The sequence below is a fragment of the Plectropomus leopardus genome, chromosome 3 (assembly GCF_008729295.1).
Source record: "Plectropomus leopardus isolate mb chromosome 3, YSFRI_Pleo_2.0, whole genome shotgun sequence".
Lineage (NCBI taxonomy): Eukaryota > Metazoa > Chordata > Actinopteri > Perciformes > Serranidae > Plectropomus > Plectropomus leopardus.
Genome location: NC_056465.1, coordinates 20,749,267 through 20,776,901, shown reverse-complemented (window position 1 = coordinate 20,776,901; position 27,635 = coordinate 20,749,267). Strand labels below are relative to the sequence as shown.

The window sequence follows — 27,635 nt, the reverse complement described above, 5'->3', positions numbered from 1 at the left end:
AGAAAACTATCCATACTCACATTAACTGTCAGCAGTTCCGAGTAAACATTAACCTAACCTGTGCTCGGAGAAAACCCACACTAACACAGGAGGAGGGGCAAACTTTTCGCAGGACAAACACTCTTGCTGTGAGGAGGCAGTGCACATCTGCACAGCCCCAGCACTGTAATGTGCCAACAAACAGTAAACAAAACTCTGTCTAGAATTAATATTATGCATTAACATAGACATTAAACTAAGTGTACAACAAAATATGCTCAACTCCATTGTTTTGTCACAACCTGGCAACCCAAAAGTGATTTATAAGTTATCTATGGGCCATTAATAAATAACATTTAATAAAGCTATTAGTAAATAATTACAAACCCTCTATAAGGGGGTCCCTTATAAAGACAGTGGTGCTAATATAAGGACAAGAATCACATTCATTGGGGTAAGTGCTGAGTAATAATGTCTTTGCCAGGTGTCTCAGCTCTTGAATCTCAAAGTATAACCTGACTGAGTGGAACTATGATGTTTTCCCCACCACAGATCAGATAGTTCACTGATAAAACAACAGTTGGGTCGCAACACAACAAAAAGATCTGTTTCTATTTTATGCAATTTGGGTTCTCTCTGTGATCCTACATGCGCATGTTAAGCATGAAAAATTGAGTTGTTATGAACATTTACTTGTCTGAGAGTATAACAAGAAAAACGGGTTCATCAAATATGACTGTAGCCAAAGTGCAAAGGTAGCACCACCCTCACTACAAAATCCTCCTCCATCGGTAGAGATATCTGTTACTGAGGACAGGAACTGAGGGCAGACAGACAGGAGATAAAGGAAAGGAAGAAATCATGGCATCCTCTTCAGATCAGGTAAGCATTCATTATATTATACATAACATAAATAACAAAATGCATCTTTTAGAGGACACATTAAATGACTCAACAGTGGAGTTTCTCATTTTTGGGGTGAACGACCAGTGGGGCTAACAATGGTCTGTTGAACAAACCTGCGTTTTCATCTCACAAAAATAAATAATAACATCTAAATCATAAACTGAAACCCTAAAGCTGTAAGCTTACAGTATACACCATATTTCTCTCAATGCAGATTGTTTAAAGATTTCAAATTTATCTTGAATAAATCCATCAAAATAAACCTGCAGATTTTCTCCTACATTAATCCCTATAAATTAATTCAAATTCAGTATTTTTTGTTGTGTATTTTTTTTATGTTACCATCAGCAGACTGGTTTTATGAAAACATTACAGGCACAAAGGAATGTTGAAATGTGGGGGAAAAAAACAAGCTGAGGCAACCATTCATGAACAAGTTTCACTCTAAACAAAGTGGCATGTTGATGGTATTACACGTAACACACTCATAGATAAATCATCAAACTCTCATAGCTTAAAATAAAAATCAGCTTTATCTGTTAAAGGTAACAGGTCAATCTAAATTATTAAAAGTGCTCTATTATCATGGCTCATGCAAATTGGCGAAAGACTACAAAATGACCCAAGACCAAGTTAAAAGAAAATAGATAAACTCGGCCGAATTCACATTGTTAGCTTTTTAATTAATGTTGTTTATGTTGGCTTTTTGATTATTATGTATGATGCAATGCTTTATTCTTTAAAGAGGTTGTTTCTTAGCACTGTTAGGCAATGTCATTTTTATTAGTTCCCTGCCTACATTGTATCTACTGTATGTCATTCTACAAAAAAATAACAAAAACTACAAATCTCAAAAAAAAAGAAAGAAGATAAAAAGAACGCAAAACAGTAAGTACATCAAGTTAAGTTAATGCAAATGTAAATATATGCAAATATATACCAATGGCACAAAACATCAGTTTACGTTATCTTCCAGAGTGCAACATGTCACTAATGTGTGCATCTGTGTGTGCAGAATGTGGAGTTTGTGCGAACAGGCTACGGCAAGAACACAGTGAAGGTGCTGGTCATCAGGCGACAGGGCAGTCAACACTACGTCATCGAGCTAAAGGCCGATGTGGAGCTCACGCTCAAAACACGCAAGGACTATCTTACTGGGGACAACTCGGACATCATTCCCACCGACACCATAAAAAACACCGTCCATGCCCTGGCCAAGCTTAAGGGGGTAGGTGACCATCCTCGAGACCGTCCACTGCACTCCATCCACTTTCTACTCATCACAACAACTTCTGTCACTCCACCAACAACAATGTGTCTTCATAGAAAGTATCAGAGAGGAAATTAATATTTGAATGCAATGGAAATATTTTTTTCAGAGCAATTTACAAAAACAATTGATTCCTGAATCAATTCATGAAGATATTCTACCACTAAAAAACAGTTAAACATTGAACAAATACCGTTATATAGATTCTGCAATGAGGAGGAGTTGCATTTGTTTGTCTATTATGTTGCAACTTCATGGACCAATATCCAAAACTGACCTCTAAAAGGCCTCTCAACATTTATTTTTAACTCAAACCTTTAGACATTACGTCAGGTTCTCTGGAGGAAAACTGTCCGCAGAAAATTAATGCAATGATCCTGTTGGGTAAAATATTTATATCTAATGCTCACTAAAAAACGAATCTGAACTCATGTTTTCAGAAGAATACATTGTCAGGCCAGTTTCTTTTGGAAATAAAATGCTACAAACCATTAAGAAGTATCAGAGAACAACATGAAATGGGCTAAAAATGCTCTATTGAAGAGTGGGACAATATAAATCTTAAAACAATTTGCCTTTCATATGTATAATAAGTATCTAAATGTACTGGTATTGCCAATCTAATTATTTAAAGCATTGAGGGGATCCTTGTAATTTTATTTTGTCTTTTATTTGCACTTTTTCTGTGAGGTTATATTATGGGGGGGGTTATTAGCCTGTATTAAATGAAGATGAGGAGAAAAAGAAGTAACGGAGGGCAGTTAGGACCAAAAGGGTAATGTTGTTGCCATAATTTTCCCTAATCGTGAATTTTAATCATATAGCCTACACGCTATCTCAATAAACTTTACCAGCCAAAATTCACTAGAAAAAATCTTAGCGGGGTACATTCATTAATGTCAGGTAACATCTTATGTGTTACAAGGTCCATAACAGTTCATTGGAAGCCAGCGGAGGGAGGCGTTACCAGAATTAGCATTTCTTTGAAAAAGCTGGATCAGAGAAAGGGACATTCTACATCAAGTACAATCATACTATGTCAAACTTTACATAATGGTTTTAGTTTTATTAAGGAGAAAGAAGGAAGGAAGGAAGACAGAAAAAAAGACACAGAGAAAGAAAGAAAGAAAACCAAGACAGACAAAGAAAGAATGTGTTAGATTGCTCTGGGGCTGTTGCTGGCCTCTGACCTACCCGTGACCCAGGTTTGACGATAAAGGTCTTCTTCTTGCGTTTCCTGTGTAGCTCCTTGACGTAGTTCCGGAGCTGAGTGTAATCTGCGGGGAAGATCCAGGTCTTGGGTACGAAGCTGTACTCTTGAAGAACAAAAGAACGAACGAATGAAAGAACGAAAGAAAGAAAGAACGAAAGAAAGAAAGGAACACATATAACACATTACACCATGAAATGTGCACAATATACAAGTTACAATGGTGCAAATAGGCAGGTAAGACCAATAAATGATAATAATAATAAAAGAGAGCACATTCTGCAGAACTGCAGTGTTTCTCATTCATTGCCTGTATGGCAGAGGAATACAGGACTTCATATAAATGTTCAGACTGGTTCTTTGGACCCTAAATCCAAGTGAGCAGCTCAAATTCTGAGTGTAAAGAATGTGAGAAAGTTCACCCAGATAGATACAACTACATGACTCTGCGGTGATTACAGATTGAACAAAACATATTAACAACACATATTAATTATACATCCCCTCATTGCGTTTTTTAAAAAGGTAAACTTCTCTGCACTGAATGCACTTCATGATTTGGATTAAGAATTTTAAAGGGATCCTCTTTTGTTAAACTGGGAGACTTCTAATGCGGTCATTATTTTACCTCACTATACCAACTCAGGTGACCTGTCCTTTGTCAACCCTCAGATAAAACACACACTGATCAAATAAAGTCAAAGGTTAACAAACCCTGTTGAAATGTTTGTCCTGTTACGACTCATTTCAGTCTGCACTTCCTCTCATGTCCTATTAATTCATGAGACTTTTTTTGACTTTCTCTGCTATATGCATCTGTTCAGGTAAACACCATCGAGCAGTTCTCCCTAGATATCTGTCATCATTTCCTGACCTCCTTTAACCATGTGCTGAGGGCCAAAGTTCACATGGAGGAGGCTCCATGGAGAAGGTTGGAGAAGGTAAAAAAACACCCGGTTCAGTGATCCTGGAAATAAAAGTTTGTCTTTTTGATGTTTGAAGATATTTTGCTGGTCACGATGTGAAAAGCACAAGTGGAACCAATGATATCAAAGACTACTTTAACTTTTTTAACCTCTTAACACTCACTGATGCGAGTGTTTCCTGTCAGTGGTTCACATACAGGAATTGAAATTCAGCTATCATTAATATAATCAGTTACACAACACATGCTTCCTGTAACATGCCAAAACATTTGTCATAAACAGCCAAAAAGATGAAAAAAACATTGCAGTTCATCTCATCTCAATACAGAGTGCCCCAGGAATGAGGTTTTCTTGTCAAAAAGCCCATGGGATATTTCCATTGGATTTTTGATCATTGTAGAAAATAAACTCTGTGGTGAACAAACGTTTATAATACTTTTTTTGGCACAAATGAACACCACTTTCAGGATTTTTTAAGCCTAAATGTAATCATCAGAAGTAAAAAGCTAACAAATGACACGTCAGCACCACTATAAGGTTGTAAAGCCGTGTTCAGAGCGGTTCGGCCTGATGACAATCTGTATTCTCATTTGGCCATGTGTGGCCAACTGCTTTTTTTAAGACGCAGAGATGCTTTAAAGTTTGACTGACGTATTTTATAAAGTAGAACAAAACATGTAAGACTCTTAAGCTTGTGTTATCTAAGGCTTCTAACCAAAAAAACATTAAAAAAACAAAAAAAAGATACTGACGTTAAGACAAAGGAGCCAGAGGTACTGAAATGCTAACAGCTTTCTAGGACTTATTACAGGGGTACTCTATAAGCAGTGTGTACTTTATTCAAACTACTTTCAGCACCATAAATCAAGTACATCTCAACTTGTTCAATTATGTAAAATATCCCTCATCAAACACCCATTTTGCCTTTTTTTCTCAGAATGGGGTAGAGCATGCTCATGCATTTATCTTCAGCCCAGAAGCTTTTCACTTCTGTGATGTTGAGCAGAACCTGAATGGTAAGCACAACCAACCTCACACTTCCAATAGTTCATCTGCATTTGCATAAACCAAGATTGCACTTAAAGTAGATTTACATTTTGAGCAAAGCACATACCTCTGAGATCTGTTGGTGAAGCAGCCTCACTAGCTCAGAAGTTTTGAGAAAAATAAGGTGCAATAATTGGATGTCCAGGTTTCATCTTTGTCAGTAGTGAAATGTAACTAGGAAAACAAGTACTGTACTCAAGAACAAATTTGAGGTATTTGTACTTGAGTTTTGTTTTTTCATATCACTTAATACTTTTACTCCACTACAATTTAAAGGAAAATATTGTACTTTTTTATTTCATTATATTTACCTGAACGCTCTAGTTACTTTACAGATGAAGATTTTTGCATAAAAACACAAGAGTTTATAAAAATATGTTTTATTACAAATTAAATTACCAAACAGTTTGTTTAAGTGCAGCTATAAAAATTACCTGATTAATCAATCAGTCATTTGTAATATACTGAATTACCAACTGTTTTGATAAACAAGTCTTTTTCTATCTCTCTTTATGTTTCAAACTATTTTGAGCTTTGTTGATGTTTTTTGGGTCTAAAAAAATGAATAAATAATTTAATTCTGTGGTGTTTCTTGTATTATTTTTTCTCTTTTATAAATTTTAAGTTTTGTGGGTGTTTTTTCCTTTTTGTTCAATAATTCTGAGTTTTTGGGGTGCTTGTTTTTAAAAAATAATTTTGAAGGCTTTTTTTTATATGATTTTTAATTTTGGGGTGTTTTAAGTGATAGATTTTTATGTGCTGTATACTTTATGTTATACTTTAAATACTTTTTTCCTGAATCTACTAACTTTTACTTTCAATTTTTCAATGCAGAACTTTTACTTGTAACAGAGTATCTTTATAGTGTGGTATTAGTATTTTTATTTAAGTTAAGGATCTGACTACTTCCTCCAGCACTGATCTTTGTCCAGTTTTAACGCTAGAGTCTTGTTGATCAAATCATTTGTGGTTTGAAGGCGGTGCAAATATTATAAACTGAGAGATCTAAAATTATAGCCAGGCCCTGGTGCATACCACTAATGCTGCTGCTGAGCGGTTTGTGACACGCTCAGTTTTAGATTTTAGAGTGTCCACTGTGAGGCCTGTTGTCACATGATGTGTGCCCATTTGTGCTACTGTGCAAAATGTTTCTTTATTTTTCTGATTACTCACCGACTCTGTGCCCCAGGCATCCCTGTGGTTCACAGTGGGTTACAGAACATGAAGGTGCTGAAAACCACCAAGTCTGGTTTTGAGGGTTTCCTCCGAGACCGTTTCACAACTCTGCAAGAGACCAAGGACAGGTGTTTCTGCACCTCTGTCTATGCTAGGTGGTGCTACAACAATATTCAGGATGTCGACTTTAATGCTGCATGGTAATTATCTACATTCACTAAACAACCTAACTGCGGGTATCCATGCTGGAGTCTGTGACTTCATCTGCCAAAAAGGACAAATTACAAGTAAAATACATACTTTCTGCATCTAATGATCATCATATCATCGTCTTCATAGGAAGCGTGTGAAGGAGACAATCATTGAGAAATTTGCTGGCCCCTACGATCGTGGAGAGTTCTCACCCTCTGTGCAAAAGACCCTGTACGACACACAGGTCCTGGTCCTGGATAGAATTCCTCAGGTAGGTCCCTCTATAAGATTTTTAGCAAATCTAAAATCTGTTTTAGTCATAGTAAGAAAATACAGCTAAAACGTAACAGCACGTCTTCAGACCAAGTGATTACTTTCCATGTTAAAAGTCACTGCATGGTACAGAGGAGGGAATGAATCCTGGAGGGCAAAGCACTGTTTGTGTAACAACCAATAAAAAATCTGAAGTTAAACATTACGCCACATGCACCGTTAGCTCGTTCAGACTAAAAACTCAGGGCTGGAAATATTCTGTCTTTTAGGTGGAGGAAATCGAGATGGTCATGCCCAACCAGCATTACTTCACCATAGACATGACAAGAATGGGCCTCACCAATAAAGACGAAGTAGGTTCTGTTTTTACAACTGATCTTTCAAGTTACTTAGTCATGGATTTATTTAGTTACTGACCTGTTTTTTTTCTCATCACAGGTTCTTCTTGCCTTGGATAACCCTTCAGGCAACATCACAGGGACAGTGCGCAGGAAACAGCGAGCCAGGCTGTGAAGACACCTACACATTCGGGAAATGCTGCTGCAATCTACACACCAATCTGAGCAAGCTACTGAACAAAAAAGTCAATATGATACAAAGTTCTGAGGAAAAATATTACCTTTTAAGTTCAAATTATCATTCAAGATTAAAGCTTTGACTGTTTAAGGAAGAAAAAAAAGAAAAGTAAAACACTATCAATAAATTCCTAAACTGATATTGTTCTTTGGTGAGAAAAGAGCACCATTTATTGCAAATCTTTGATTCAGATATTCAAACTCCAGTGTTATGTTGCACATATACATTGGTCATACACACTTCAACACAGTTGTCCTTGCGACAATGCTGAAAGCACCACAGGTAGGAACAAAATAAGAATATATACACATAAATATTTTTATATCAAGAGCCTTGGGCCTAGATAACGTAGGTGTGCAGGAACAAAGGGGCTTTCAGTTGGCTTCTTGTGTCTGGGAAAACAAAATGCTTCATTGTTACATGCTAAGGACGATTCACTGACTCAGCTGCACAGATCAGAGCATAAAAACTGATTTTAGGGCAAAACGGGATGCACCAGAATCTGCATGTATCAAAGTGTTTGGATACAACAACATACACAGTTTTCAACTATATATCATCTTATATACAAATACTTATTTTAAACCAACATTTGTTAATTCACTTTGCTTTCATAGACACACACACACACACACACACAAACACACACAAACACACACACACACACACACCCCACACACACACACACACACACACACACACACACAAATCATACCTGCACAGTATCGCCCAAAATTTCCTTCCTTTAAATAAAACACACAAAAAAATAAAATACATTTCTCAAGCAGCAGAAAAAAGAATGGCTGAAAGGGTAAACAGCTGAGTGGACTTCAAGTGCAACCCATTTTTGGGGTCCACGCCTATAAAAACATACAGCATTCAATTCCTGTTAAGGTGCCGCTGTGGCCAAAAGAGTCTTTGTGAAGTGGCAGCTAACCTGGGGTCTCCTGACACGATGATTGTCACTGAGGTGGGTGTTGGGACGGCCTGCGGTGCTACGAGGCGTTGCTCTTCAGGTGTTGAGTTTGCAGCGGCTTCACGTGATACTCATAGATTTTCAGCGCAGGGCCGAGCTTTATCGACAGCCCCGTCAGGACGTCGTTACGCGTCATCAGGAGCAGGGACTTGCCATCGATTTCCTGTCAGGTGGGAACAGAAATATTTGACTGACATTCTAGTTTGTTTTCATCATGTGACGGGAATTTTGAGCAGGAAGAGCACTCCAACCTGATCCTGGAAAGCTGTGGCTTGCTCCTCAAACCCTGTTGCTTTGAAGTAATTGACGACGTCTGCGACCCCCCAGTTAGCAGGGTCCGGCAGCTGACCGTTCTCCACTGGGCTGTGGGGTCACAGTAAATGCTTTAATCTTATTGTGCATGCACACTCTACTGTAACAACAGGATTTTCACATGCAACAAAAATATCGGCAAAAACTACAGGTGAATGCGGCTCTGGCCTTTATAAATGCTATTAACTTACTAGTAAACTCTTTTAACAATGCATTTTAACTACTAAATTGGAGAATCATATGAGAAAACCAGACAAAATGTCATACAGAATAACATTAAAGAACTCTCAAAATATCATATTAAATCTTTTTCAATCAATAACACTTAATACATATATAAAGAGATACAGTCACCAATATTTAGAGCTCAGAAAATACAACTTGCATTGTTCTCAATACATTTCCATATAATTGAACAGAGATAAATATATTCAATAAATGTCTGTATTTTTTAATACAACATTACTTCATAAAGGGCTTTGGACATTAAACTTGCATTTCACTTCATAGGACAAATAACTGTTAAAACACATTCTCACAAATCCTTTCAAGAATAATGTCTTTGAAAAGTTGTAAATCATACCTTTTGGTGTCAACAGAGCCATTTGCCTTGTCTTCCATGCCGGCTGTAAAAAGACAAAAAGGAGAATAAATAAATACAATATTAATCATCAAATCATAGTCCACTTGTTAGCTTTTTCTGAAACTTTCAACAAGTTAACGACTCAGAAAACTATGATTTGGAAGAGATTGTGAGCTGTCAGTAAGACTTCAGATTAACTCTACTTTTACATTCACTGTAAATTATACAGCTGCTTGTAACAGTTGTTAACTGAAGCTATGGCACAGTTTGAGAGTGAAATAAAATAACTTTAGTTTTCAACAGTTTGCACATCATTTTCTGTGGATAGTCCTGGCATTCAGCTTGACGGTTGGTATCTTAAGAAACCTTTGGAGAAAAGTTAGACCGATTAGGTGATTAATAAATTAGACAATCAAATGCTCTCAATAGTCCCAACAAATTGTATGTGAACCAACAAACAGACAAAACAAGCTAACATACGTTTTACACAAGCCCGAAATACACTGCATATTCCGAAGTTGCTTCCTCGAGCTACTGAGTAAAATATTCAAATTTAAAAAATGTTTTTCTTTTTTTTTGGAACATATACATTATCTTATCTATTTAGTATCTTAACAGGAAAGCTTCTAAGAAGAGTTTAGACAATTAGGCAATTAATCAATTAGACAATCAACAGAAAATAGATAACAAGTAATCAGTTAATTGTTAAAGTTGCTTATCAAGCAAATTTCCAGCTGCTCAAAAGTGGGGACCTGCTGCTTTTCTCTCTTTTATATCATTGTAAATGACACATATTTGTGTTTTGAACTGTTGGTTCAACAAAACACATCACCTTTTTTAATATTGTTGAGTGTGGATAATAATTATTAAATGCAGCCCTACAAAACACACAATACAGCATCTAGCAAGTTCAAACAAATAGTCTCAATATTTCCCATAGATTGTACCAAAAATAATTCCTAATTAACAGATAAAATAAGTTTCCAAAGGTTCGACACAAGCATGAAATACACCACATAGGCAGAGGTTGCTTGGTCAGGCAATTTAGGTATATTATTCCAATTTAAAAAACGTTTCTTTCGGGTTTTTTTGGTAACATACATAGTATCTTAACCTTTAACATCTTATTAGGAAACCTTCTAAAAGGAGTTTAAATGATTAGACAATTAATCAATTAGACAATCATCAGAAAGTGGATAACAGGTAATCGGTTAATTGTTTAAGTTGATTATCTAGCAAATTTCCAGCTTCTCAAAAGTAAGGATCTACTGCTTTTCTCCATGTCATTGTAAAGCTGTTATGTTTTGAACTGCTAGCCCGACATAACACAACAACAACTCGCCTTGGACATTTTTCAGTATTTTCAAATGAGGACAATAATTGTTAGTTGCAGTCCTACAAAACAGCCAATACAGCATGTAGCAAATTAAAACTAATAGTCGCAATATATCCCCATAGACTGTACCAAAAACAATTCCTTATAAACAGGTAAGTAAAGTCTCCATAGGTTTTACACAATATGTAGTGTTTTATCTATTCAGTATCTTAATGAGAAACCTTCAGAGAAGAGTTGAAATGATTAGGGAAATAATAAATTAGACAATCAACATAAAATAGGAAACAGGTAATCAACTTACTGTTTAAGTCAATTACCAAAGTCGCACCTTATCAAAAGTGAGGCAGTGCTGCTTTTCTCATTTTTTTTCATTCATTGTGAAAAAAATATATTTGGGTTTTTGATTGTTTCTTGTCTGATAAAAAAAAGACACCATGGACATTTTTAAATATTTGTTAGATGCACTACAACACAGGCAGTGCATAATGTGGACACTTTAAACAAACTACAGGTAAAGCCATTTTCCATAAGTTTTACACAAGCATGAAATACACTGCATATACTGAAGCTGTTTTCTTCAACAGTTTAAGTATAATACTCAAATTCAACAACATTAATACATCAGATTTAAGTTATGTGCATCATTTTATACAATTCTACCTGCAACTACACTGGCATGTTTAATATACATCTCCACATTAGATAAGTACATACTTGATGGCGCAGAACTTTGTTAAATGATATCTGACTGATCATTTATGAAGAACTCTCCTTTTCATTTTCTCAGTCACTGAGCTGTTTTTAGTTGTACTGCTATTATTTTTGAACTGTATCAAATGTTTTACCGACTATTTAGACAATTTTGACGGTACTTGTAATTGTAATTATTGTCATCAACTTTTTTCCCCCATTTTTTTTAAGTTGTTTGTTTGTTTGTTTTTAAAATACAATTTTCTTGTTGTTCTTTGTTTCTTTTTGCCTTGGATTTAAAAAAAATATACATTTTTATTTTATTTTACTATGTAATTAAAGAGTACTTGCTACTCTGGTGGGGGATGATGGAGATCCAAATAAATAAATAAACATGAATTCATTTGAGGACTTTGAGATGAGCTTTTACAATGCTTGGTCACATAGCACAGGTTCAACAAGAAGCTGTCAAAAGGCCGGGGGTGAAGAGCAGCACTGGAAAATCTAACTTTTGCTCATAAGCTTCTTGACAACACGAGCTGTGGTTACTCTCAAACAGAAACCATGCTGTGGTCAGACTGCAGGTGACTAATGAAGCTTGTGCTTTCATTGAGCTCATGCGGTTTTCCGTTTAAGCACCAATTTAGCCATAATAGGCTAAATGAGTCTCTTACAATCGGTAACGTTGCAGTAATTTTTCATCAGATGTCTTCACTCGGAGAACTTAGTGAGTTGGCAGCTCAAACACCATCATTGTTTCTCTTTCGCATTCACTGGGTGTCTCAACTGCAATAACAGTAAAATATTACAGTTGTTAAAACAGTTAGGAGAACATTTCTAATCAAAACATTGCTAAAGACAAACAAGCCTGCGTTAGCACTGTCAATAACTGACAGCGGGGAGAGATGCAGTGAGTGAAAATGACGACCCTAACTCACGTTGTTGGCTGGATTAGAAACAGCACAATAACGTCACACAAAACATTAAATTACCTTAATTGGCAAAAACATAGAGTTAAAAGGAGCATTTCAATACAGCAAAATGTCGAAATTACGTGACGCCAAATGACGATAGCTAATATTTAATCGCTGCCTCTTCGTATTAAGCTAACAGTGATAGTTAGCTGGGATCGCTAATACAAGATTTAACAGTTACCTTATTTGAGATGATTCCTGGTTGACAACAACAGTTTGTCCGAGATAAACACGTACTTTGGATGATAAAAAGTTTTCTAATCACTGAAATATTTTACAAGCTATTAAACGGCGACATTCATGTGATAAAATCAAGATTTAATCAAGTGAAGGCAACTAGCCTCTCTTCATCCGTTTAGCTTCCTTCACCCACATGACAGCAGAGAATCATGGGAAGTGTAGGCCCCCCCCCCCCCCAGTTTTAACACCAGCGTTTCTAGTTCTGCAGGATCAGCCACCTGCTGAAGTACATCACTGTTACCAGACACACAGACACACAGACACACAGACAGAGAGAGCGATAGTTCTCATCAAATTGAATACAAACAGTTATAGTTTTTAATAAAAAGAATTTATTATAGTGACATATCCTTTGTTACATAAAATCTGCTACAGCAAAGTACTATATTCCCCTTGCAAACACAAGTAAATATGGGTGGGAAAAAAACGTGTCAGCCTTCTAAATTATGTGCAAAATATCCCACAAACTAAATACAGACACATTTCAGATTATTGATCCCATACTGGCATGTGTGACTAGCTACGAAGAACTCATAAACTGATTTCCTTCAGTCTGGAGTGTGAGGTGGCTCAGGGAAAAGTGCCATCATTTACATCAAATATGACAAACATTATTACACACATGAGGGATAAATGACACATAAGAAGAGCTGTGGATTTCCTACACATTTTTATGGGAAGATTTACACACAGGCAGTTTGGATTGAAACATGCTGAATCCCAGGTGTAGTCTTCAAAGTTTGTCCAAATAAAAAAAAAAAAAAGTCGTTAATTCTGCAATTACATTCTGGTCACCCTTCAAACTGGGAAAATTATGTTGGGTCCCCTTAAATAAAGTTATTTTCCTAAGGAAAGAAATGAAACAAAAAAAGGTTATAAAATAAGTTAAATTAAAAAGCTACAATTTTAAATAGGCATGAGAGGCATCAATGTGTGTTAACTGTGGTAAATATTATAATTTCTATAAATGTTTTATTTTCAATAAGGGCAAATGAAAAAAAACTGGAACAAATAAATAATCCAATATACTCACTGTTTATAACACTTTTGTGAATAAAACAGTTGGTGTCTCCTCATATATACCGAGAACTATGCAAGTTTAAACATTTAAAATGCAACTTTATTAGACATCTCTAATATAAATAAAAACAGCATAAGAAACGGTTGTGCCTTTTGAAATGAAATCAGGGCAAAATAAAATGTCATGTCATGTGCTCAATATATGAACAAAAAAGTTTAAATTCAGGCATAGCCAATATCAATATACAGTACATCAGTACCTTTAAAAAAAGCATTCAGTCACCAAACCTTTTTCACATTTGGTCGTCTAAGATTGTTGAACTTGATTAAATTGCATTGTTCTCATCTACAAACACTTGAGCACCATGTCAAATAATGATCGAAACTTCAGAAGACTTAAGAGATGTTGATTGGAAAGACTGTCAGCAATGTGTTATTGTTTCCAACAGGACGAAACATGTAAAACTTTAATTTACCCACAGCCCTGAGTGTCCGACCTGCAGAAATGACCTCAAACTCTGACCTCCGTGTGGACGGCAGAGACAAACTTCCCAACAGGGAATCAAAGGATCACAGAGACAGGAGCAATCAGGTCTTTTCTGACATCTGAAAGATCAACAAGTGGACACCTTGGTGTTGTAGGTATTGAACCTTTGAAATACAGATTCTAGGATCACATGCTGAATACATGTCAACCTGTCACGCCAGTGAGGAGTTTGCGGAGACCACATTTCAGCAGCAAGGACAGGCAATGTGTCACAATTAATGGGAAGTGAATGGTGCTCAGTATTAAAAAAAAACCTTGTAAAACCTATGTTTCTCTATTAAATATGTGTAGACAATAACTTAACAGAAGGGATTTACGATGAAAAAATAAAATGTTCTTCAAAAGTCAAACTCTTGATCTTACTCCCTTTGAAAATATGTAACAAGACCAAAACATTTTTATCTGTTAACTTTCTCTAACTGACCTGACTCAGCCTGAGCAATTTTGCGAGGAAGAATGAGCAAACATTGCTCCATCACAGTGTACAAATTGATTAAAAAAAAAAATGCAAATAGACTACAAGCTATAGTTGAGGTAAGTATATGTTTCAACCAAGTGGTGACCAAGATGAATGAATACTTTCAGGTTATGATATTTCAGTTTTGTTAATTTTTCATGGTTAATGGTTTCGCTTTCGTGGGGTTATGCGGAGGAATATGTCACTCAGATAAAAATTGCCTACACCTACTGCACCAATGTTTAAAGGTAACAAAACACAACAAAAAGAAAGGTAGGAACACTTGCAGGGCACTATTAGCTTGATGTGTCACAGCTGTACAAACGTAACAAACATGCAAAAGTAAAAATGAGAAAAAAAACAAAACAAAACAAATATGGCAGTTAAACAATGTCTTCCGAGTGCTCTGCTAAAGCACAATTTGAAAGCAACCCACAACTGGACAAAATATGCCCATATGACCAACACTGCTTTGCATCCACAACAACGTTCTCTCAAGAAAATCGAACAAAGTGACCTCTCGGCTATTGAAAAATGCCATGTCAATGCACTTCATACATTTCTGGACATACCAAAGACAGATGAGCTGCTGAGTGGAGTGACAAACCCTTTCCTTCCTTGTGAAACAGAGTTGTACCTGAAAAATATATTATCTCATTCCTTATATTTAACACCATACCAAGTCTGAGGTGTGACCAGATATGGATAAAACAATGCTATGACTGAGTTTAATACAGCAAAGACAAGTTTCTGCTCCATAATAACACTCTTCACTGTTAATCCTTCTCTTCAAGAACTAAATGCCTGAGTGCTCAAATTCAGAAACTTCAATAAGTCATCAGTGCTGCTTTTCCTTCACTAAACACCTTTTTTTTTTTTACATTTTGGTCATGCTTTAAAAACGCAAAGTGTTCGAAAATCCTATGCCTCATATATGTATAATTCTATATGCACAAATACACGGTTCTAAGTCTTAAGGATATCAGAATGATGAATAATGGTTAAAGTGTTCATGATTAATGAGTAATACACTGAACCATAAAACACACTCAGGCATGTAACAGACAACAGACAACTGGCAAAACTCAATATTAGAAATATAACAAAAAAAATCCCTTCTATCTTCCCAAAGCTTAAATCACAACATGTGCAACACCAGCTAATACAATCAGTCACTCTTTGTGTCGTTTAAAAATGGGCATATTTGTTTACAAGTTGCTTTTCAAATAAGTATTTTGACTGAAATAAGGAGGGAGGCTATTCAAAGGTGGCAAACATAAAAAAAAGACAAAAGATAACGTGGTCTAGTATTTTTGTGTTGCAGCACGAAGGGTGTCTGCATAATGTGCCTGTGTATAGGTTAGTGCTAACTGCACGCAGGATCATGGCAAGAAGGACCTCATTCAGCTGTGTGGAATGAAGGAACGAGGCATTTGTTTTTTGGACACGTGACGGCCTCAGTTCCACCTTAACCCTCAGGAGAGTGCAAATATCCCAAAACATGTGAGCCCTGATGGGACTCTCGCCCACTCACTAGAACTCAGCAAACTCTTTTGCACACTTTTCTGTTTGTGAGACACGAATGTCCTCTTCCTCGTAGTCGTCAAAGTTGCTTGTGTCTCCTGGTCCTCTGCACTTTGGCAAGAAGGGGGCTTCAACCTACAAATGCAGAGGAAAGTAAGGAATTGTTTTCTGCTTATTAATTTAAATATGCCAAACAAGGGCAGGTATTTACATAAGCAAATTATTTTAACAAATACTACAAATTGAGTTTAATAATAATCATCATCATCATCATAACTATTTATATAGTGCCTTTTAAAACAGAGTTGACAAAGTGTTTTAACAAAGAAAAAGTAGAAATGGGATAGTCAAACAGTCCTACTTAACACAAGCAAGATAAAACTACTGTAGAGTTAGGTTCAAATTAACAAAAGGGGATAAATAATGCAAGATGCAGGACGCAAAAGGTCAAAATAAATTTTACAAATAGACCAGAAACAACAAAAGCAATAAAAGTAATAAAACCACAAATGAAAGGAAATCACATAAATAAAATAGATAAAATAAATAATAAATAAAAAGACAAAATTAAAAAACAAAATCAAAAAGACAACATCACATAGAAGCAAGTCTATAAAAATGTATTTTAAGAGGTTATTTAAAAGTGCGAGCCTTATCTCCTCACGCAGCTCGTTCCAAAGCTGAGGGGCCCTGATGGCAAAAGCACGGTCACCTTTAGTTTTAAGCCTTGACTTTGGAACGGCCAGAAGGGCCCACCTGAGGATCTCAGGCTGCGAACTGGCTCATACGGGGTCAACATTTCTGTTTTTTAGCCTGGGCTCAGACCCAGACAAGCTGATCAAACTCAATGTTCCTCCAATTAGGCAGATATCTAGATCTCTGGATGCTCTGACCAGTTGGTTATAGGTTGGTTGATGTTTATAAATGTCTTAAAACTCACTCATGAGAAAAATACATGTAACATGTTGTTTACTACCCGATCCATCATGGCTGCTAACAGAGAATATGTTTGCCTGCCCGACACAAATTTACGAAAAAATGGGCACACCTACCTTTCTCTCATAGATGGCAATCCAGTCTGTTGTGGAGAACCACTTGTGATTTTTTATGTCATTCACACCATTCTTCAGGTTGCCAAATCTCTTCGTCAGGTCGACCTGGAGCAGGTTTCTCAGCAGATCCTTCAGGTCAGAGCTGAAGTGAGAAGGGAATCGTACCTACAGGAACAAAAAAAAAGAAAGGGAGGAACGCTGAATTACCAGTTACGATTAACACAAATACGTGTGTTATTCACCCATTTCATATAATATGCTTGGTTACAGTATATAAAGATCATAAAAACAAAAAACACTGCAGAAACAATGCCATGGTCATGCTTGTGGTGTAAAAGGCATGTAGAAAATTAAAAACTGTAAGATACTTGTAACTATCTTTGCAAACCTTGCCAGACACAATCTTTTCATAGATCTGGATAGGCTGATCAGCAAAAAATGGAGGGTAACCAGCAGCCATTTCATAGATGAGAACTCCAAGTGCCCACCAGTCCACAGCTTTGTTGTAGCCCTGGAAGAGTCAGAAACAGAAAAATAAATAGTTTTCAAAGGCTGTAGGTTGGTTTCTTGGCTCGAACTTCAGCAAGCAAACGTTGGATAACGACTGATAATGACAGTCAGAAAGGCTTGAGACATACAGAGCAGTCAGACGGCTCTGTGCTTTGCTTTAATTTGTGGTGTTTTGCATTTATCATATGACTGGTGTTGTAATTATATCAGTGTTTGAGCAGTGCCCCAACTGTAGGACACAAAGGAGATGGACAACTTAGCAAGATCCTTTTGCATTCAATGATTGACTGATGAGTACAACTCAAACACATCTGCAGATACACACTGTATCTTCTTTGGTAGCGTCTGCTGGGCTGACATTACAGCCAGCTTCAATTCTTGCTTTTTTAGAAAAAAAAATTCAAAAACTTAGACTTGAATCTGGTCTTTTTGCCAAGTTGAGCTGAGTTAAATTTTACAAAAATGTATTGCTTGTCTTGTCAGCCCATTGCTTGTATTGTTTCTATGTTAACGACCACTGTACTACAGCATTGTTATTAAAGTTGGTGTTGCTATGCATAAAAAAGGAGTACGACTCATTTAAACATTTCTCTCCAAATAATGCAAAAAAATGTGAACGTCATTGTTGTCATCATTTAATTTGAAATGATGCTTTAGTTACCAACTTGGTACTTTCTAACTTTAAATTAATAACATGTATGTGGTCTGTATTGAGTATAAGCTGTTCACCTTGCTGAGGATGATCTCTGGAGCCAGGTACTCAGGAGTGCCACACAATGTCCAGGTCCTGCCTTTTACTCTTTTGGCAAAGCCAAAGTCTGTGACCTGAGGAAATAACAATAGAAGCATGATAAGAAAAGTAACTACGTTAGGGCAAAGTAAATGCACAACACTTGTGACCGTTGCTATCAACAGAAACCTACATCTGTTTGGGTCGAACCGACTAAATGTGTTAATTTTCTATCTTTGTGTTGTCTTTATATTCATAAACAGCAGGTCCACATACTCTTTCTTGGATGTTTTCTTCTAGCAGCTGATTTTGATCACTTTCTCAGTTACATCTAATAGTTTACAGACAGAACTTGTTGATGACTTTTTACTTTTCTATTCAGTTTACTTTTCTATTATGACCTTTCCATGGACTTTGTACCTGGATATACCCATGTTGATCTATGAGCAGGTTTTCAGGCTTCAGGTCTCTGTAGATGAGGTCTAAGGAGTGAAGGTACTCAAAGGTGAGTACTATCTGAGCTGCATAAAATCTTGCATGGTGTTCACTGAAAGAAAACGGGGGTGGAAAGTCAGACACTGGTGCAACACATGAACACGAGTCTCTTCTGAGTGATGGAGCAAACTCAATCATTCACTGTATGGCCACCTTAAAATGATGTCAGACCAAAGTGAATGAAGTGAAAACTGTCCAGCTTTGTGCAGCTATTAGTGGCTAATACAGCACTCAGAATAAAAAAATAAAATAAAATAAATGTGCTGTTATGTTATATTTTGTGGAAAGTTATCCATGGAAGATAACATGCAACAAAATTCTGTTAATTCTCCAAAACATTCAATGACTCAATAATTTCAACTTTCCATCATTTCATGAGTTTTCCGTGCCTGGAAGATGAGATTATGAAATTCCATGACTTTTCCAGGTTCTTCATGACTGTGGGAACCTTGATAAATAAAACTATATAACAGATGTAGTGAAAACTTTAAGAGAATTAATAAAAGGTGATAAGTGTATTTTTGGGGGCAAAACATTGATGCTTCACACACTTCACCAATTCAGTATCTGACCAATTGTCTTCTCTTCTGTTCCTGAGATATGACATTGACTAATGGCCTTAAAAGTGTTTTCTAATGTTACAGTTGAGCTTTGACTTTTTGGATGTAAAATGTTATAACTTTATTTATTTTATCATTTTTGACATTTGTTGGAAACTTTGTCATAATCAGCGTGAGAATTATTGATTTATGCACTTTGACCACCAAATTTTGATCAGTTAATTCCTGAGTCCAACTGGATGTTTGTGCCAAATTTGAGGAAATTCCCGAAAGGCGCTCCTGAAATATTGTGATCACGAAATTGGTACGGATGGATGAAAAACCTGGAAGTATTACCCTCTGTCCTCTGCTGTTGTGGGCGCAGAGTCATATTGAAGTAATAAAAATGTACACCTTACCTGAACCTTCCAATACGTCTGAGGTGTGAGAACATCTCTCCACCGGGCACATATTCCATCACCATGTAGAGGTTTGAGTTGTCCTGTTAGTCAAAACAAGAAACCTTTAAGCAGAGGCATAACAACTCATCCCGTTAAATGACAAGTGCTCTCAAAGTAGGAAAAATTAAATGACCCAATTAGATTAAATGATGGTACGTTATGGGGTTGTCGACTCTACTGAAGTTGTTTTTTTTATAAAAACATGTCATTGGCTGATTCTTTTGAGTTGTACTGTATCAACTGTAGCACTGTGACAGGTAGAAATCATTGGTTAGACACAAAAACACTGATGTGGTAACCATGTAGTTGGTTGCGAGAGGGGGGTGCGAGCATGTACCTTGAAAGCGTACTCCAATCTGACGAGGAAGGGGAAAGAGACGGCCTGTAGTATTCTCTTCTCATTTAGTGTGTGTTCTATCTGCTTCAACTTCACCACCTGGAAAAAGAAGGCACAATATAAGTACCTTAAGTATATTAAGCGAATCATGCTCTTCATAATTGAGATGAAGCAAAGTTACGAATACCCAACTTTTTTTTGTATCTGATAAAGGCTACATGTAATTCAAAAGTGAAAGTACACAGATATGTTTTGCATGTTTTTGCCCAACTATGAGGTACTTCAGGTACTTCATCCACCACTGCTCTGTTGCTTGGTTACAATCATTTGAAACGTCCGCCAGTCTGGTGCACATGACTTAGTGGGAAGCATGGTCACACTAGATTTAAAAGTCAGGTGTTGAACAGGAATGCATCCACAAGCCATGTTATCAGACAATCAAAGGCAGAAGACTGACAATAAGCAAGTAGCAGACACCATGGAAAAGGTGCGTCCTAAATTGCTATGTCCTTAGTTTAGACATTGACTCATTTCACAATTCCAACTGCTTTACCACACAATGATATAACACCTGGCTATGACAGTTACTGTGATGGATTACCTCCTGTAGCTCAAGCAAGTTTCAGGACCCTGCAAGTTCATTTGCGTACTGTATTGAAATATCTACATGAAAAACAATGACTACCTGTGAGGTAGTAAAAACACATTCACAAACCTGTAAATGCATGGCATGCTTTGGTAAATGTTAAGTAGCAATGTGAAATGTGCTTTATTATGAGTAAAATGTGGGATAAAAAATACAGGAAAGTGTTTCAGACGTGCAGCTGAAACAGAAAGTCAGACAGGTTTACCTCTCCAACTGTGTGAAATTCAAGGGAACAGTGTACTGCTGCATGAGCAACACACCGTGGACCTGCTAACCTCCTCCTACGAGTCTCACATCAGTATTTAAAGATCGAAACTCTCATGTGAAGTGCCTCTGAGGTTTTCAAAGATAACATGCTGGCAGTGCATGAGAGGAAGCGTCCCATTTCCTTTTACGACACGCATAGCACTAACGTAGTTACAGCATTTGTCAAGCTTGCAAGAGTTTGCTTTTCACACACTATCCTGATTTACAACACTAGTTCTTATGAGACGGGTAAACTGTTTTCCTTCAAACTGTACACTTACTTTTTGTTTGTCCAAGATCTTCATGGCGTAGAACTGGTTTGTTTCTTTATGTTTGACAAGCATAACTCGCCCGAATGAGCCAGTGCCCAGAGTCTTGAACCTATCAAAGTCATCCAGGCCAGTTGTGCTCTGAGGAAACATAATCAGCATAAGTGAAGACATCAAACTGATGATTGAAATGCTTCATATCTGCTTGTAAATTTGGTTGTATTGCAGCTTTTTTAGATGCAATTGGTAATATGGCATTTTGTCTCCATGAAGCTCAGAGTAAAAACACATAAGATGGATTGAAATGTTTTCACAATAAATGCCTTAGTGACAGAGTAAAATTGCACAACCAACTAGCGATCAAGTCAACAGCATGTGAGCCAGGAAGTGGCTAGGCGCTATCAAACAAAATGTCTATCATTTCGCCTCATGAAAAACAGCTGAGTCCAGCGAAAGTTTTAGCTCAATAAAGGAAAGTACTCACAGGAAACGACTTACCTGTGGTGGACACTCCCATTTTCTTAAAAAATCTTCTTTGGCTTTAGCTAAGAACTCTTTCACTATAAAAAGAAAGAGAGGTGTGATTTAAAAATTTGCATTTTGGTGCTCACACAAGGTCAGTTAACAGGCTGAGGGAAATAACAAACTGGGGCAGTTGGTTCGGGAAAATAAACAAAGGCAGTTCACATGTTTAGGAAAACAAATGCATTTTAAGGTCAGGCAAGTGCCAACTACTGGGGATGCAGGGATATTCTTGACAAAACAGCAAAAAAATACCTCCTTAACAAAACTCAAAACCACACGTCTAAGCAGGAAATTTTAATTCATAAAGTGATGCAAAGAGCTCTTGTGGACTTTACAGAACTGGCCAATTCAAATAAAAGCTATTCTGCATCTCTTTCAGAGGAAGGTGAGAGTAAAAGGGGGAGGCAGTAATAGTGGGCAGAGAAAAAAGACAAAATGCAGAACATAACTGACACTACAGTGCAAGCATTAGAAAGACAGTGAATTGTGAAAGTCACAGCAGACATGAGATGTCCAAAGTCACAGAGTCATGGCAGTATCTAATGTCTAGTTGGTATGCAGGTGCTGATTTTAATGCATACCAGGCACTGAAGGACTATGTGGGAGCTATATGCTATCAGACTAATTAGCCTCAGTCTTAGTCATGTTTACATGTGGCATAATACGAGCCTGGTAGGCCTCAGCTGCTGAATAAACTTTCTCTCTGTGACTTTGGATGGCTCATGGAAAAATGAGCATACCAAAAGTCTCTACAGTTCACCAAGGGTTTGCAGGAACATTCACCCACATGGATGGAAATGATGGAGAAGAGAAAGAGAGGAAGAAACATTTATGAAGTGCTGAAAACAAGAACATTTGAGATTCAAGTGGTTTAAATGCAACACGTGACAAAATGACACTGAAGAAGACACAATGTAAGGCATCCCTACCACCTGACTGAGGTTAAACCTGATCAAAACGTTCAAGATTATTTTAGTTGGAGGGCTTATTTCTTTAATTCTCGATGAAAACTAAAACCATAGCCAATGGTTTTAAGTAGGGGTGTCCTGAGCAAGTGTATTTGCCCCCGATCCCAATCAAGCTGCACAATGCGCATTTCTAGTACTTTTAAGTTATTAAAATCAATTCAGTGTATATGCTTTAACTGATTAATAGTTTTTTTTAATCTAATTTTTACATAAATAACAAAGTAAACAAACATTTTTATATGGCTCTTATCGCAATTCCACTTAGTGCAGCATTTGGGTTTTTTTTTTTTCAACAAAACAACAAAGTAAACAAACAAAAATGTGTCTTCAGAAATTGTTCTCAAATCCAGTTAGTGTAACATTCAAACTACAGAACACTATAAATGAGTACAATAATCACAATTCCACTTCAAAGTAGTATTACAGCTAAATTTTACCATTCCTAGTCACACAAAAATATTTAAAATCTGTAACAATTCAACTTCATCCTTCATTAGAAGGTAGAAGGTAGGTTTAGTAGTCATTTTTTACACAAAGTTTAAAGCTCAATAAAAAAATTGTGCTCATCAGGCCTGATACCAATCCTTCCACTCTGATCAGGACATCCCTAGTATTAAATTCTTTAAAATTAAGCAATAAGTACATATTTCTGTTCACATAGGTTGATTTTTTACTGTGGGTATAGTCTCAAATATGTAAACCTAACTTTCTCTTTCTTTCTTTCTTTTTTTCTTTCTTTCTTACCAGTGTTGGAGTAGGCTTTCTTACACTTAACAATACATTGTTTAACTACAAACATCTGTCATAAAGACTATAAAACAACAGCGACTGAAAAGACATTGTAAAAAGCACACATAAAACACATTTCATACTTGAAAAACAGTAAACACAAATGACAAGACAGAGATATTAAGATGATGCAAGTGACTGAAGCACTGTGTCTCTGGGGAATCTAAAATAGGTGTTTTAACTTATAGGACCTGAAAAACTATTATACAACTGCATACCTGAAAAAAAACATACAGAATCAAACTTAAAGGTCTATCATCCCCATAACAAGCCGTGTACAATGCAGACTAACACATCACTTGGTTTATTTTATAAGCTTAATCTAAATCAGTCTCTTCTACAGACAAGAACTCCAAAAGCAAGCTTACACTTGTCCTGTTTTTTTATTTATTAAACCTTTATTCAAACAGGAAGTCCCTTTAGATCAAAATCTTTTTTGTCAAGGACGACCTGGCCAAGATAGCACATCATTACAAGGTTAAAAAAACTATAAAATAAGAGTCCGTTTCAGCGCTGCAAATGGCGGCAGACACATTTTAAGTGTAAAAGCAACAGACTACACTTACTGAACTTATCCCACGAGATGGTGAACTCAGAGATATGAGGCACCTCACTCTCCATTGCTCTCTGTTCTTGGCTACTCTTACGGTGTCTATGGAAAAAGCGGCTGGTGAAGGATTGTTCCTTTCCCTGGGACATTTTGAGACAAATTTTCTTGATGCTTGAGAAGAAAAGGCTCACTGACAAAGTAACTGTTTTCAGACTGAGACCAATGAGTGATATGAACTTCCTGTATGCAGCCAACAGCACTGCAATGCTTGGCTAACCACATAAAGTCAAGCTTCCTGTTCAAGTGCTCTCCTTCAGTTTCAGCGGTCAACTACGTGTCTACTTTTTCTATTTGGTGTAGAAAACACTTGTTGGTCTCCAATGCAAATAATAGTGTTGTTCTGACAGATGTTACACAAAGTAAGCTGAGGACTTAAAAGGGGCAGCCTCTCATGGTTATGTCAAAAACATTGCACAGCTGCAGAGCATTCAGAGTGCTGATAAGGAAACTGTAAGCCTGTACCACCCACTGACTGACTTAGAGAGAAGTTATCTCCACGTTATCATGCTCTCTGGTGGTAAAGTTTAACAATGCAGTTCTTCAGAGAGCTTTCCAATGTGCTTAAAGCCACTTTAATGAACAGAACCTCATGCTGCATACTTCTTTAATGCTAGTGCACTAGAAATGTGGGTTTATTTTGGGGTTACAGCAATCTGGGCTCCTCTCAGTGCTCCTAAAATGCAGGGTGAAGGTTTTTTTAACGGCTACCACGGTGCACAGAGAAGGGCCTTAATCGAGGCCACAGGCCAAAACATGTTGGTCTTGCAATTAGTGTTGCAATGGTATGAGATTTTCACGGTACGATAACGTCTCAGAAAATATCGCAGTTTCACGGTATCAAAGAATTATCATTATTATTATCAGTCAGAATGTCATTTAAAGGAATGAAAACAGAGGGTTTGATTTAGTTGAACTACGTTTTATTACTATAACTGAAACTTGAAACCTTTTTTCCACAAGTATATGTAAAAAGAACTAAATTTAAGGTGAGATTCACCATCCAGTTATTTTTTTTTCCCTCAATATCCTAAATAAGCAAATGTGCCCCGTGCAATAACCATCAACTTAAACTATCACAGTCCACCTTAAAACCATAATATCGCTGCATTCCTGCCAGCAAAAATGCTTTTCTTAATAGTACAAGTGTGGCTAGAGCTTCCTCCTCTTCTGATTATGCCAACAGAAAGCTAAATGACACCAACAATGTGTTAACACTGTGCCTTTTTAGCTTGCTGTTTTAATCGTAGTGTTATTGTACACAACCTTCAGCCCCTCCCAGCAAAAAAACTACAGGTGGCTCGAGTAAAAATGCTGCGAGACTGTATGGACCACTGCCAATCAGAAAGCAGGTCAAGATCAGTGCTCTCCAGACAGACAGTTTAGTGGATTAGCCTGGTCATCACCTTTATACAGTCTTTGGTCACTACTGACAAATGCACAGTAAACACAACAGAGGACCCTCTGGCTTTCAAGTTATTGATGGAGCACTTCAGATTGCAAAATTGCTATTCAACAGGTGCAATTTGACAAGGAGGAGAGCTACCTCTCCTTGATGTTATAATATCAACACAACAGGTTAACCTCCTGAAACCTGGAGTGACATTCCTTTTCTTGTGCTGCTGCTTGGTTCGATTTCTTTGAAAAACATGGGGAAAAAGCAATAAGCAAAAAAAAAAAAAAAAAAAAGAGAGAAAAAGCAAGAAACAATATGTTTACAATTGTTATATTTACATATTTAAAATAACTTTACATATTTATTGCAAGTTTTGTTTGCCTTGTTTTTTTTAAACTTTCCTTCCTTTCTTTCCTTTCCTTATATAAAACCTGATTTAAGTAATTTTCATGTACACTTTGCTAATTTCTTGCTATTTTTTTCACTCTTTCTGCCCTCTTCCCATGTTTTCAAATAAATCGAGCCAGTTTGTTCAGGTGTCCAGAGGTTAATGTCACTGTAAGAAGGCAGGGATCAAGGCATGGCATTTTGATTTACAGTAAACTTGTTGATGGCAGACCCGGACACACCAGTAAACAGAAAATGTTTCTAGCCAATCTGCAGCTCTTGTTTGGAAAACAAAGCAACAACACTTGTTTATTACCACCATTAGCCTGGTTTAACCACATCAAGTAGCCATCTGGTCAACTTGTCTGTTATCAGGTACTTGTTGTTGGCTGTCACTAGGCCTTGTACTGCAGCTTTAGTAGAAACCAGTGTTTGCTGATGTTATCTGGCAGCTGATATTGGCTCTTTGGAAATTAAACACGGTGCCTTTGTAACTCAGTTACAGCGTGAACACTGAGACAATATTTCATTTGCTTGACTCAAGGATTTCTCATTGCATTCACTGCTGTGTGGGAAAACCTTCAACAGGAAATGGTCAGGACCTCACTGTCATCTACTGAAATGTCACTTTGAATAATTGGCTAGCTGCATCATCTGAAGCACTGTTTCTAAGTGAGATAAGCAAACAGAAACCATTATGAGGGAGCCAACACACCTTGTAAACTGCTCTACCAAAGATGGTTCTTCTCTGCAGCCCATATGACTGTACTGTCTGCTAACAGGGGGCTGCTAAAGGCTGCTCTCCACTGACTTTATGATAAGCAAGCTGCACACTAGCTAACGTTAGCTGGCTAACAGGCTAGCTGGATGGTTTTTAGGTACTCACCGCTTTCTTGCTCATTGCCTTTCTTGGCAGTTGCTGCGTTTCCCATCGTAGGAAGACAGGGCGATGCACAGCTGGCTAGGAGCGATGATGGTGGCGGTTAGCTAACAGGGTCCTCCGTTAGCTAGCTAACAAATTTCAGCTTGTGCTAGCTGGTTGGCTAACAACAACATCAATGTGTTGTCTTTGTACAGAACCTCGACGTGCTCTGCTAACCGCCTCGTTGATCTTTATTTACAATGTCCTTTGTCGTTCAAGTATGCCTCCGCTGGAATGAAAACATGATCCAGACTTTTCACCTCTGCCTGCTGTCGTTTTGTGCTGCGTTCAAGTCATGTAGGAATAACCAGAGAGCAGACCTGATGGGTGAAGTGCTGCGTTCAAGTTCCGGTCGGAAATTATTGTTACTCGTACGTCATGTCCATTTTAATGATTAGGCTGCGTAAATGCTTAACCCTTAATTGATCAGGCAAATATAAATATTTTTGAAAATTAGTTAATTGCTATTTTCTTATGTATCTAGGCTAAAATAGATGATTTTTTTTTTCAAATACGACCTTTAGTTTCCAAACGAGTTTGTA

General features: G+C 37.0%; 3 protein-coding genes across 8 annotated transcripts; 1 reads left to right on the top strand and 2 right to left on the bottom strand.

Moving 5' to 3' along the window:
- Positions 1-754: 754 nt before the first annotated feature.
- Positions 755-7,696, top strand: uox (urate oxidase). The gene is made up of 8 exons (XM_042516276.1): positions 755-861; positions 1,901-2,113; positions 4,190-4,306; positions 5,229-5,307; positions 6,528-6,714; positions 6,854-6,977; positions 7,249-7,332; positions 7,418-7,696. The coding sequence occupies exons 1-8, from the start codon at positions 841-843 to the stop codon at positions 7,490-7,492; spliced, it is 900 nt and encodes a 299-aa protein (XP_042372210.1). The 5' UTR covers positions 755-840; the 3' UTR covers positions 7,493-7,696.
- Positions 7,697-12,789, bottom strand: samd13 (sterile alpha motif domain containing 13). 3 transcript variants are annotated; one of them, XM_042516294.1, is made up of 5 exons: positions 12,608-12,789; positions 12,127-12,238; positions 9,427-9,469; positions 8,783-8,894; positions 7,697-8,694 (listed from the first exon to the last, which is right to left on the bottom strand). In XM_042516294.1, exons 2-5 carry the CDS (start codon positions 12,152-12,154, stop codon positions 8,551-8,553), a joined length of 327 nt encoding a protein of 108 aa, XP_042372228.1. In that variant the 5' UTR covers positions 12,155-12,238; positions 12,608-12,789; the 3' UTR covers positions 7,697-8,550. The 3 variants fall into 3 exon arrangements, with proteins under 3 accessions (XP_042372228.1, XP_042372234.1, XP_042372220.1); XM_042516300.1 differs by lacking the exon at positions 12,127-12,238; XM_042516286.1 differs by lacking the exons at positions 12,127-12,238; positions 12,608-12,789 and having other exon boundaries at positions 9,427-9,988.
- A 189-nt stretch (positions 12,790-12,978) lies between these two features.
- prkacba (protein kinase, cAMP-dependent, catalytic, beta a) lies at positions 12,979-27,369 on the bottom strand. Of its 4 annotated transcripts, XM_042516251.1 has the most exons (11): positions 27,058-27,369; positions 22,765-22,773; positions 21,998-22,059; positions 21,512-21,640; positions 20,339-20,437; positions 19,960-20,042; positions 18,927-19,053; positions 18,506-18,601; positions 17,655-17,777; positions 17,267-17,431; positions 12,979-16,349 (listed from the first exon to the last, which is right to left on the bottom strand). In XM_042516251.1, exons 1-11 carry the CDS (start codon positions 27,101-27,103, stop codon positions 16,224-16,226), a joined length of 1,065 nt encoding a protein of 354 aa, XP_042372185.1. In that variant the 5' UTR covers positions 27,104-27,369; the 3' UTR covers positions 12,979-16,223. The 4 variants fall into 4 exon arrangements, with proteins under 4 accessions (XP_042372185.1, XP_042372193.1, XP_042372177.1 ...); XM_042516259.1 differs by lacking the exon at positions 22,765-22,773; XM_042516243.1 differs by lacking the exons at positions 22,765-22,773; positions 27,058-27,369 and adding an exon at positions 24,348-24,622.
- Between the last annotated feature and the right edge of the window lie 266 nt (positions 27,370-27,635).